Below are 13337 nucleotides of genomic sequence, written 5' to 3' on the forward strand. Positions count from 1 at the left end.
GCCTGCATTGCCTCCCCTCATTCTTTTTACCAAAATGCATTACTTCGGATTTCTCTACATTGAAACTCATCTGCCATGTGTCGCCCATTTTACCATTCTGTCTATGTCTTCCTGCAGTTGACTCCTATCCTTCTCACCCTACCTAACTTTGTGTCGTCCGCAAACTTGGAAATGATGCTTGCTATACCCAAGTACAGATCATTTATGTATATTAAGAAGACCAGTGGTCCTAATACTGATCCCTGGGGGACGCCACTGTACACTTCCCTCCAGTCAGAAAAGCAGCCGTTCACCACAACTCTCTGCTTTCTGTCTTCCGGCCAGTTCTGGATCCATACTGCCACTCTCCCTGTTATACCAGGGGCTTCTAAGTGAACTATATAAAATAACAAATTGCACAGCTAACATAAAGACACTTTAAAAAATGGACACAGTGTACTGGAAATTAATGAAAAGTAAATTTGAACCAGATGCTCGTAAAGATTATTGTTTCTCAAAGAGTAAAGCAAGTTTGGAATAATTCAATGAACAAGTTAATAGCATTAGACGGTGTCTGATGCCCAGTGCAGATAGATAACAATAATAATAAGCTTTGCGTTTGATTCAGCACCTTTTATGTTGGGATGACGTCTGAAAAGACCTCACAGGATTTATTGTGAAGTGTAGTGACTGTGTGTTTTTTGAGCAGGCATGCAACCAAATGGGCCAGGCTGACTCTGTGACGATGCACAAAATATAAGTTAGATGTATTCACACTCATTGACAGTCTTAAACAAGCAATTATGGTATATCATAGATGCAGTTTTATTTGAAATAAGTACATGGGGTCATTGAGCCTATGAAAAAAATATTTATCCAGGATGAATGCAAAAAGTAGCAATAAAAGATTTTAATTTTCAGCAAAAAATATTGGAAGCTGCTTAGGGAACATGAAATATCAGAGCTCAGCAGGAGCAGCAGCTAAAGCCTGAGGTCTTGTTTTTTTTACCATATCCCAGGCTGATGTGCTAATATGGGACTCGACTAGTTTACACTTCATACTCCCCAGAGGGATGATACTCCCCCTTCGTCTCATCTGATCTCATCTTTCCAGAATCCCCCCTACCATCTTCCCACCACGGCATCAAACTACAGTAAAACCCACATAAGTCTGAACTGTATAAATTGTATAATCTGGCCAAGTCCTGTTCAAGGGTTTATATTCTGTGCAAGTTTGACATAACTCATCCTTTGCATAAGTCATATTAAATGTATGGACCCAACTGATACAACTGATGTGAGGTTTACTGTATTTCTAAAATGATTCCAATGTTCTGGTCTCAATCAACCACCATTCAACAATGACAACAAGATTCCATTTATAGAGCGCCTTTCACGTCGGGAGGACGTCCCAAGGCGCTGTACAGTTGGATCAGGACCCAAGCAGGGGGGAAATGGTCAGGGTGAGGGGAGGGAAGGGAGGGAGCGAGGAGGGGGTAGAGAGTCGAGAGGGGATTGCCATTCCTGGCAACCCGGTTAATTAACTTCTATGTCAAATAAATATTTCCTGGGGTCTGTTCTAAAACTGCCCTTTATGCCCCTGAGCCTGTGCTCTCTTGTTCTGCTGCTTTAGCAGAAACTACAGAGGCAGGACAGAGATGGGGTGCCTAGATATTACAGGAAGATATTTGTTTGAAAGATTCTGCATTGATATTCTTTATGATCAAATGTGAGGAGCACATGATACTGTAAGTGAATTGACTCTATATTTTGTGGGTGAAATGTGGCAGCCAGTTGCGCACAGCAGTGGTCCATAAATAGTTGTGGATTGAAGTGACCAAATTATAAATTTTTTTTAAGGCATAATTACCCCCAAAAAGCGATCTGCCAATCGAATGACAACTGGGTTCCTACTTATTGCTAGGTAAACAGTGGCGTGTGGAGTAAGAAAACGTGCCTAAAGTTTTGCACCGCCCGAGTACTGAAGCTGGGTCCTCTCTTGCAAGGCGAGTTCTCTAACCACAACACTACAGGATTCCAATCTGTTGCTTATAAATATTTGCTTTGAGTTCTAATCAATTCTATTTTCAAATGATTTACTTTCTGTGAAACATTTTTCAAGCACAAATTAGTAATAAAATGAACAGATGCCGATTGTAAGATTAACTGATAGGAATCACTCTTGGTCCGTTTCAAAAGTTGAACCCAGTGTGTGGTGTTAAGAGACTACTGCGAAATATCTTGCCTATTGCTAAATAAGTTTTCCCTTTGACATTGCTCCTCATCATCTCCAACCCTTCCTCCATAAGCAGGAGTCTGAGCCACGTCAGATGGTCCCATAGGACATAGCTCCAAATCTCTGGCCTGTGGTGAGTAAAGTTCACTAGTGTTGATCTTAGTGCTGGAGGAGCTGGAGACCATGTTGGGGTTTATTTTCATAAACCGTGTTCTAACAAACTTCTTGAACCCTTGGCCCACAAAAATGTAAAGCAAAGGGTCAAAGCAGCTATTGGCAGTGGCTAGACACAGGGTGGCCACCACAGATTTGCGCAAGGTGTTCTCTAGGTCACAGTTGGTGTGGTGGTGCACCAGGAAGTGCAAGTGCACTGTCCTCTGGATGTGATACGGGAGGAAGCAGATCAGAAACACCCCCAGGACCAGAACTATGGTGGCCACATCCCTCCTGACCTTCTTCCTGCTCCAGCTGGTCCTCATGATGTGCTTTATCATCAGAGTGTAGCAAACCAGAATGGTTGCGAAGGGGAGCAGGAAGCCAATTACCAGCGCTAAGTAGTTCAGGTTTGCAATACGTATCCAGTTGCTCATAGTGATCGGTTGGAAGCACTTGACTTTGCCGTCGATCACGTGGGTGCCTGAGAGCAGGAAAGGGGACGAGGTCACACTCACAAAAAGCCAGATGCAGGCACAGGTGAGCGTGCAGCGTCTGAAGGTGAAGAGTCTTTGCAGCTTGAAATACTGCGCAATGGACAGGTAGCGAGAGACACTGAGGCAGGTCAGGAAAAAGATGCTGCAGTACATGCTCAGGTAGAAGATGTAGGAGGACAACCTGCACATCACATCCCCAAAGGGCCAGTGAAGCCCGTTCAGGTAATACGTGACGCGGAGGGGCAAGCTCAACGCGAAGAGCAGGTCAGCTACTGCCAAGTTGATCAGGTAGACAGTGGAGGCGTTCTTGTTCCGAGTGACCCAGCAGAAGATGTAGAGAGCCAGCAAGTTGGAGATGAAGCCTACCGCAAACACAATACTGTACACGATGGAGTAGACTGAGTACTTGTACTCGTCACTGACCAGGCAGGTCATGGCATTGATGGTTGACGTGTTCATCAAAATCTCGGCAGATCCGTTCGCCATCTGGCCGTCTCTGCCCAAATCAATAAAATGATATTACAATCTCTTCCCCCACAGGCAACCAATTGTGCACAGTATTGTCCCAAAAACAGTCGTGGATTGACTGATCAATTTTTTTTTGATGGGGTAGGATTATTACCCTGGGAACGTGATCGTTAATCAACTAACAACCTTTCTACTTATTGCTAGGTAAACTGAGTCGTGTGGAGTAAGGAAACTGGCCCAAGGTTTCACCCCGCCTGGGAATCGAACTCAGGTCTTCTCGCTTGGCAGAAGAGCGCACTAACCACTATGCTACGGGACTCCAGTAAACCCAGAAGAACACTTTCAGAAGCAGTGAGATAGACATGATAGCTGAATCACATTTACCTAGCATTGCTAGTATAGAACATGTTAAACTTACGCTAACTTGTGCTTTTAATCAATCACAAGTTTATTAGTCCTATTTCTTCTCCTGCATTATTATTCTGAATCTTATTTTAACAAAAATATCAAAAGATAACTGCATTAAAAAGCAATGTTGACATTTAATAACTTTTAAATATTGGGCACTTATTTTTTATTGAAAATGAGCTAGGTAAGGGGGACTGGATTTACAAGGATCAGATGGACAATTTAGGATGAAAATAACAAAATGAATACACTGTCTATTCTTATTGACACAAGCACAGTTTTGCGTTGCTATAGAGAGGAGGTGATGTTGAATTTAATAATAATAATAACCCTTGCATTTGATATAGCGCCTTATCGTGTCTTTGAGATGTCCCAAAGTGGTTCACAGAATATATAGATTGACTGCATTTTGTGGGCGAAATGGGGCAGCCAACTGGTCTCTGTGTTTAAAATTGTAAAAGTGTTCGATAAGGTTAACATGCAAGGGCTGCTCCCAGTGGTTGGGAAGTCTGTAACCAAGGGACACAAATATAAGAGGGGAATGAATATATGATGTGGGAGGGAGTGAGGAATGGGTGAAGACTTGTGTGGAGTCTCGGATGGGTTCGGTTGAGTGGCCTGTGTCTGTGTTGTACATTCTTTGTAATCTTTGTAATTTATTTTGTTTCCAAAAAAAAGAGAGCAGATGGCTTTTGCTTCCGAGCCCACTGCCAACCTGATTACAACTTAAAGTAAGGTTACAAATAGTCAGACAACTTTCCTCCTTCCAAACTAATTCCATTTAAAGGTGCGACAGAGTGAGGGAAAGAGATAGTGAGGTTGTGGAGATATTGAGGGGGTGGTGAAAGAGCAAGGCTTTGGGATTAGAAGATCTGACTACACCTAATAAACTGTAATTGGCTTGTTGGGCTGATTGTCCTCCTCCTGTTCCTGTTTGAGGCTACAAGTCATATAAGACACTATTTGACCCATCAAGCTGGCTCCTTCCACAGACTGTCTGCAATGGGATTAAGTTGTGGTATGTTGAGTCTTATGTTGTGTTACTTTACACCAGCATCAATGATCACTAGGGGAAAGATTTCTTATTGCAAAAGGGATTAAGGGATATGGGGATAAGGCAGGGTTATGGTATTAGCTGGAGTTAGATTAGAAGATCAGCCATAATTGAATAGCGGGGCAGGCTCGAAGGGCCGAATGGCCTACTCCTGCTCCTACTGTTATGTTATGTTAGCGCTCCCCTCACGTTCCATTTGGCATAAGCCCTTTCACGTTGGGAGGACGTTTCAAAGTGCTTCACGGGAAATACTATAAAATGGAGGCACTGTGTGTTTTGTGAGCAAATGCGGCGGCCAGTTGGCGCACAGCAATGCCCCACAAGTGAAGCCACGAAGCGAGCGACTGATTTTATTTGGGGGTTTGTTGGTCAAGATATCGGGAGAAACTGCCTTCTCTTTTCAAATAGTGCCATGGGATCTTTAACCTCCACCTGAACAGGCAGACGGGACCTTGATTTAATGTCTCATTCGAAAGACGACGTGTTATCAAATGCAAGGATTATTATTATTATTATTTTTGTCTCTGCTTCAGGGAAATTAAAGATGGCGGCGATCTGATTGGGAGAGCAGAGCTGCCACCTAGTGGCTGTTTACATTGTTGTAAAGGAACACACCAATAAGCTGAAAACACAAACCTTACCCTGTGCTACATTGGGCTTAAGCTCCTGAGAGAAGAAGCTTTCGTCACCACCCTAACCTCAAAGGCAGTAAACAGCAAGTAAATTGCAGAAGATATATATTGTGTCACACCTCTATTAGCTCATCATGTACAGACTGTGCATAGCCAGCAACCAGAGGACACTTGCTATTGAGCATTTCACATTGTTGAGGTGTCTCTATATATCTTGTGGGTGAATGCCTCAATCCTTCCGTCTTGCCCCCTCTTTGACTGCGCAGAAGCCAATATGCACACAGCAATGTCCCACAAACAACCATGGAGTGAGTGACCAATTTTATCTTGGAGAAGGTTGGCCTAGGAGACTGGAAAAGAGAAACTCCTTTCTCTTTTCCAATAGTGCCATTGGGTTTTTTAATGTCCAGACCTCGGTTTAACTTCTCACCCAAGGGACGGCACCTCCAAAAATGTTGCTCTCCCCCGGCACTGCATTAGACTGTCAGCCTGAACAATGAGCTCAGAGTCCCTGACATGGTGCCTGAGCTCACAACCTTCTGATATAAATGACTCAGAATGTAATGATTCAATGCTCTCCCCACCACTCCCCCTCACCACCACTGTATCCTCACCAGTACCAGACTCTACACCATGTCCCCAGTCCTTGCCAGGCTCCCTGTTGCAGAACAGATTGATATCTAGATCCTCACTTCACGGTCTGGCACCTCCCTACCTCTCCCATCTGATGAATCCCCACTCCACTCACTACCTGCCACTTTCTCTCAGCTGACCTGGGTCTTCTGCATATCTCTCCTGTCCTCTGCTCCACTATTGGCGACTGTGCTTTTAGCCACTCTGCTCCAAATCTCTGGAGCTCCCTGCCTCAATCCCACCATCTTGCCCCCGTCAAAAGATACCGCTGGGAAGCATTCCAAGATGCTACTCAAATGAAGGGCACTGTACAGTATAAATCCAAGTAGCTGTTGTTGTTTTTGTGACTCGGAAGCGAGAGTGCTACCAACTGACCCAGGCTAACGTCTTGTCAGTGTTGGGGATGTACATTCTGTACAAACTCGCATCCCATCACAGTGTAGTTCTAGTGTGGAGGATGCCCTCTCTATTCCCTGTTGGGTCACGCAAGAGGCTTTGCTCCAGGGACCTGACGACTAACTCTATATCCTCAGACCGAGACTCACAATCAACGGTTTAAGCGCCAAATATTATTTTTTGTGTCAGTCATAAAATTTATATAAACATGGATTTACATCGACAGTACAGCACAAAACTAAGCCATTTTTCCCAACCGTTCTGTGCTCATGTTTGTCCTCCATCCTCCTACACAGGGGTATGGGGCATGTGGGGTGGGGGAGGGCAGGTAAATGGGACTGAAAAGATTGCTTTTAAGGGATCCATCACAGACAACAAACTTCTTCTGTACTATAAATTTTTATGGCTCCCCATCATGTCTGTGCTGGTGCTTCCTCACCATATGAGGCTCTTTACTTTTGATCCCAAATTCCTGCTCTTGTCCCTGTAGTGCTTTAAGACGTTTTGGGGGATTCAGCAGATATTTGATCAAGCATTGCTCATTCTATGTAATCATAATTGAGAGCATAGGCTCTGGAGAATGTGTAGGTGGCAACCTATTATCAGGCTTTATCACTCTCTGTTCACAGAGACTTTGACAAATGAACACATTATTGTGGAAGGACCTTTGACATCCTTGGGTTTGAATCTGATTGCAAATATATCCACCTTTATTGCTGATTTCCTGCCTGCCCTTCTGCCCAGTAAATTCAGTCCTGGGATGTTCTCCTCTCCCCCCTCCACCCTACCGTTGGAGGCTAGGCCTTCAGAGCCTGCTCGTACCACATACTTCCTTTCACTCAACTAACACAGGCTGGCTGTGCATCCCCTGCCTCTGTCTGCATCACCATTAGTGGCCATGCCGTGCGGAGTCCTGGAGTGAATTGGTTAGAGCACTTGGCTCACAAGCAAGAAGACCTGGGTTCAATTCCTGGGTGGGGCAAAACCTTAGGCAAGTTTCCTTACTCCACACGCCTCTATGTACCTGGAACCCGGTTACTAGTCAATTGGTGGATTGCTTTCCAGGGTTAATAATCCCTTTAAAATAAAGGTCACTCAATCCACGATTGTGGGGCACTACTGTGCACAATTGGCTGCCACATTTCGCCCACAAAATACAGTCAATTAACTTTACAATATATTCTGTGAAGTGTTTTGAGACAACTCAATGATGTGTTATATCAAATGCAAGGATTATTATTTTTCAGCCACTGTGCCCCTAACCTCTGGAAATTATTTCTTGATCTCTCCACCTCACCTCTTCACCTGCACCCCTCCACCTTATCTATCTTTAAATCCCACCTTTCTCCTCTGCACAGCCTTAAGGACTGGATAGCCCCCTTACATCATGGTGACTAGAACCTTATGCCCTACGGCCTGACCAGCACTATATCGCTTCTGGAGATCTAAATCCATCTGATTTAGTAATGTAACTCAGCATCCTGTTTGTCTTGTTTAATGCTGTCTCAAACTGTTTTGATATAGTGAGCAATTTGTCAGCAAGATCAAGGTAATGATAAAACAACTGTTATAATTCTCTAAGTAGATAATGGATAAAGTAGATAAGCATTGCTTCAGGGTAACTCTGGGTAGCTCTAACACAAGGTCCGAGCACAAGGTCAGAGAACTGAAGCATGTGTGTCAGCCTGGCTCTGTCACTAGCACTCTCACCTCTGAGTCAGAAACTTGTGAGTTAAAGCCCTACATCAAGACTTGGAATAACATGGCCTAAGCTGATGCTCCAGTGCAATGCTGGGGGTGGGGGTTGGGAGGGAGGGGGCCTGTTGCATTGATGTCATTTAGATGAGAAGTTAAACTGTTCAGGCAGATGTTAAAGATCCATTGGGCTATTCGAAAAGAGAACCTAGATTCCTCAGGTGTCCTGGCCAACCAACCCACAAATAAAAAATTGGTCATTTGTTTCAAGGTTTTTGTGGGACTTTGCTGGTGCAATTGTGCTGCAGCCTCTGCCTACAAAAACACAGTCGCTCCATTTCACAGTAAATCCTGCGAAGTAGAAAGCAGTACTGCACAGGACCATCATCTTAGACTGTGAGCTCAGAGTCATAACTTGTGCCGTGAATCCACAATTGTCTAACTCAGTGACGACTGAGCCTGAGAAGGTTGTGGGTTCAAGTCATCCTTTACATGAGCTATTAAACTGTTAACTAAAATTAAGCTATTAAAGGTCCCATCTGACTGTTCAGATGAACATTAAAGATCCCATGATACTATTGGAAAAGAGAAGTTAGTTTCTCTCCCCGTGTCCTGGCCAACGCTCCCACAGGTAAAACTGGTCACTCCTTGGAATTGTGAGTCATTGCTGTGTGCAAATTGGTTTCAAATACAGTAACTCCACTTTACTGCGAACTATGTGAAGCACTTTGAGTCATTGACAATGTAGCAGATGTGAGGATCAGTATCTCACCCTCTGAGTCATTGAGGTTTGAGGGGAGAGAGTTGGGAAAGCTGGCAATGAGGACTGGTTAACAACAACAACAAATGCCATTTGTATAGCACCTTTCACGTCAGCGGGCATCCCCCAAGACGCAGGACAGTCAGAGATTTAGACTCGAGCAGGGAGTCGGGATCAGGAGGGCAGGGAGGATAGGAGTAGGAGCGTGACCAAAGCCAAGGTCAAAGAGAAGGATCACGGTTCAGATAAGCCAGTGTCCAAAATAACCACAATGTTCAAGTGTTTATTTCTTAAAAATGGAAATAATTTTTAAAAATTCTTGCATTTACTGTTGCCATCTGAAAGTGCTTTACATTAATTGCATTATAAGTAGAATGACTGTGTGCTTTGTAGGCGAATGCGCAAGTAATTTATACAGCAAATTCCCACAAACATCCATGAAGTGAGTGATCAATACTATTCAGGGATTGCAGTCCAGGACACCAGGAGAAACTCTTTACCAATAGGATCCGTTAATGTTCACAGCACCGGAAGAGGCAGACGAGAACTGCGTTTGACAGCTCCTCCCCAAAACACAGAAGCAGAGAGAGTTTCGCAGTTCCTGTGTGAAGGTTTGTCCGCTATCTTATCTGTGCAAAATACTCCACTGAGATAGCTTAGCTGTGTTCCAAACTGTTACTTTAGCATACTTCCAGGAAACGTACAGCAAGGGTTTAGTGAGAAGATTCTCTGGTCTGCGTGCTGTTTATCACAACTTTGTGAAGTACGTAGATTCATCAACATCTACAGCGCAGGAGGCCATTCTGCCCTTTGAATCTGCCCTGGCGCAGGAGAACGCTGCATTCTCAATGGGAGATGGCCAAGTATTGGCCATTTATGGGACATTGCCTTGTGCAAACTGGCTGCCACATTTGCCTACCAAACACACAGTGACTTCACTTTACAGTAAAATTCTGTGAAGCACTTTTGCGATGTCCTGATGTGAAAGGTGCCATAATCAAATTCAGGGATTAATATAATAATAAAGAGGGAGTCTCTCCCGATGTCCTGGCCAACATTCCTCCAGATCAATTGTAATTATAATGCAACAATAATCAATTACTAATTATTAATCAATTATTATTATCAATGGGTCATTCGCCTCACAGTTTGTAAACCAAACTGAGAATTCCATGCATCCCAGTTATACATGGAAACTCCAGAGATAGGTTGTTAGAATGTGCACTCTCTCCCTGGAGGGATTCATCCTGCTTACCTATTTGCGAAAGTATTAGGCACAGGTTGGCAAGAGCCAAGGCCTGAGGACACAAATTGCAAGAGTCAAACCAACGAAAACTGCAAAGCTTGTCTTGTGATTTTGTGAGATGAATCACTATAAAATGCATGTTCAAGTTCTTTTCTCTCCATGATATTTCTAAGTTATTTTCAAAACTGTGTGTGTCTACTTTGCAACTTCCCCATATGTTGCCCAATTCTCTTTGAACTTCATGGGCTGAGAAGAGTGGGGGAAGCGAAACACATCACTCTTATCGTCATGGAATAAATAATGGGTGGCTGAGTTGGGGAACCTGTTATTTGTAGCTAATTTGCAAGCCTATTTTGCCAAGAATTTGAATATCAACTTGCACCTAGTTTTAGCCAAATAAAATGGTTGTTCACTTCTTAAAGTTTGTGGGATATTGCTGCACATAAATTGGCTACTACATTCGCCTACAAATACGTACCTTTTACAAAAATCTGAGCAGCACTTTGAGATGTTTTATCAAATACAAGAATTTTTTAATTTTTCCGAAGGAGAGAAATTAGTTTGGGAATTAATATTTAATGCATTGAAAAGAACAACGACAGGGTTTGGAGCTCAATAACATTCCACAGAGAACAACAATAAGATTACATTTGTATAGCGCTTTTCACGTCGGGAGGATGTTCCAAAGCGCTGGACAATGTACAGCATTTCGAACCGAGCTGGGGTCGGTGGGGGGGGGGGAGAAAGGAGGGGAGGGGAAGGGGGGTGGCCGATGGCATGGTCGAAGAGGAGGGTCTTGAGGCGGGATTTGAAGGATGCTAAGGAGGAGGCAAGGCGGAGTGGCTGAAGGCTCTCCTGCCAATGATTGGGCAGGTAGGTCGGGGGACGTGGAGCAGGCTGGAGCCGGCTGAGTGGAGGGAGCGGGCGGGTTGGTAGGGGGTAGGAGGTCGCAGAGGTAGGGTGGGGTGAGGCCATGGAGGGCTTTGTAGGTGAGGACCAGGATCTTGAACTGAATCCTCTGAAGGATAAGGAGCCAATGGAGTCGGGCGAGAGTGGGGGAGATGGGGTCACAGAGTTTGGTGCGGGAGAGGACATGGGCTGCAGAGTTCTGGATTATCTGCAGTCTGTGGAGGGAGGAGTTGGGAAGGCCAACAAGCAGGGCGTTTGCATAGTCGAGCCTGGAAGGGATGAAGGCATGAACAAGAGTTTCAGTGGCCTGAGGGGTGAGGTAGTGGCGGAGTTGGGCGATGTTACGGAGGTGATGGAAGTCAGAGCGGGTCATGGCTTGGATGTGGGGAAGAAAAGACAGTTGAGGGTCGAATAAGACACCCAGGTTCCTGACTGGCTTGGTGAGTTGAATTGTGCAACCATGGAGGTTGATGCTGTCAGCGCTTGAGGTGCTGAGGCGCTGGCGCGAGCCAATCAGGAGGGCCTCAGTCTTGTTCACATTCAACTGTAGGAAATTTGTGCTCATCCAGGACTTGATGTCCATCAGGCAGTCTGTCAGGACAGCAGTGATCCTGGAGAGAAGGGGGTTTCTCTCTTGCGGTGTCAACATTTCCCTAGATAAAATCTATCATTCACTTCAGGGCTGTTTGTGCGACATTGCTGTGTGCAAACTGACTACTACATTCACCCTTAAAAAAACAGTTACTTCAAGTAACTATACAACACTTATTGTACACATCAAATCAAACCTACCTGTAACTCTTCCTTTGACCTTTGTTGTAAACTTGCAAAGTTGTTCTGTCGCTATGTCTCTGTCTCTGTCCACTCCTCCTTAACGCTTGCTGTCTGTCACTCTGCTGTGCATTACAGCGATACTTTTATAGATGAACTAGTCATCTACATAAATGCCACCCACACAGTCAAGAACACCAAGTGGCTGAGCGCCGCTGCTACTAGAGGTTCCCAGTGCTGCATCTGACAGATAAGAGCACAAGCACACCAGCAAAACCTCAGATTAACAGTGACAGGCAAATACATGCCATCAACTCGACACATGAGTTTTTAAGTGCGGATTGACTGGCAGTTTGGTCCTTACTTTTAATGCGCACGTGGGTTTTACACTGCAGCTTTTATTGGTAGTTTCTTCATGTTACAATATCAGGGGAGCTGGGCATTGGCAAGACCACAGGATGTGGAAATCAACACAATTCAGGATAATTATTTCATTCAGGAAGTTGGACAGCCCGTGGAGCAGTCTCCAGGGTCTGAGAATCTGGTGCTGGGGTATGGGGCTGCATTGGGCTCTGTGAGCTTAAGACTGGGAGATGTGGCACATAATTTAACTCAATTTCTGCTATTTGTTTCTTCCTTTCTGCCTCTTTCTTCCCCTAGCTCTTTGGTACAATCCAGTGGCACTGCTTGAAGGAGAGCAGGACATTTCTCCCTGTCTCCTGGCCAACAATCCCCCAAGTACAAACCAGTCATTCACCTCATGGCTTTATGTGGGACGTCACCTTACATAAATTGGTTGCCACATTTGCCTACAAAATCAGATACTCCACTTTAGAGTAAACCCTTTGAAGCTTTACTGTATGAAAATCCCAATATCAAATAGGAACATAGGTACAGGAGGAGCCCATTCAGCCCTACAGCCTGTTCTGCCATTCTATTAATCATGGCTGATCTCTTCCTTAACTTTATAATGTAAGGATGAGCCATTACTACACCAATACCTGGGCTGAAGGGACTGAGTACATGGTGATGGGATTGAGGTGTTTATAATAATGAAAAGAATTGACACATTACTCTTAGACAGTGGATGCCTCTTCCTTCTGATAGATTCTCTGCCACTGAACAAGGAGCAGAGCCTTAAAATCAGATCCTAGACAGTTAGAGTTGAGGTCAGGAAGCGTTTCCTCAGAGTGGTGTGAGGATGTGGAATGCCCAGCTCAAGAGGGAGAATGAATAGGGATGTTTGAAAGAGCCAGGCAGACTTGAGCAGTAGAATATTAAGGGGGAATGCCGAAAGGACGAAGCATCGGGTATTAACAAACTGGCGGAACAGGCTCAAGGATTGAATAGCCTTCTACTGTTTATGTTCATATGTTCTTTTGAATTGCTGCCCATCTTACAAACACACCTCAGTCAATGAATGGATGGAATGGAGGTCAGAGTGTCAGCCTTGCTCAGTTCGTAGGACTTGATTTCAGATGCACATTTTCAGGGATATGT

The 13337-nt window shown here is 44.5% G+C and overlaps 1 protein-coding gene across 1 annotated transcript; it reads right to left on the bottom strand.

Annotated features, from left to right (window-relative positions):
- Positions 1-1886: 1886 nt before the first annotated feature.
- LOC103184469 (cysteinyl leukotriene receptor 1) lies at positions 1887-12123 on the bottom strand. Its single transcript, XM_007902484.2, has 2 exons — positions 11859-12123; positions 1887-3361 (listed from the first exon to the last, which is right to left on the bottom strand). The coding sequence occupies exon 2, from the start codon at positions 3349-3351 to the stop codon at positions 2206-2208; it is 1146 nt and encodes a 381-aa protein (XP_007900675.2). The 5' UTR covers positions 3352-3361; positions 11859-12123; the 3' UTR covers positions 1887-2205.
- Between the last annotated feature and the right edge of the window lie 1214 nt (positions 12124-13337).

The sequence above is a fragment of the Callorhinchus milii genome, unplaced genomic scaffold (genome assembly GCF_018977255.1).
Source record: "Callorhinchus milii isolate IMCB2004 unplaced genomic scaffold, IMCB_Cmil_1.0 Scaffold11, whole genome shotgun sequence".
Lineage (NCBI taxonomy): Eukaryota > Metazoa > Chordata > Chondrichthyes > Chimaeriformes > Callorhinchidae > Callorhinchus > Callorhinchus milii.

Excerpts from the sequence above, each read along its gene's own strand:
- LOC103184469 (XM_007902484.2), bottom strand. The coding sequence starts at position 3,351 with ATGGCGAACGGATCTGCCGAGATTTTGATGAACACGTCAACCATCAAT.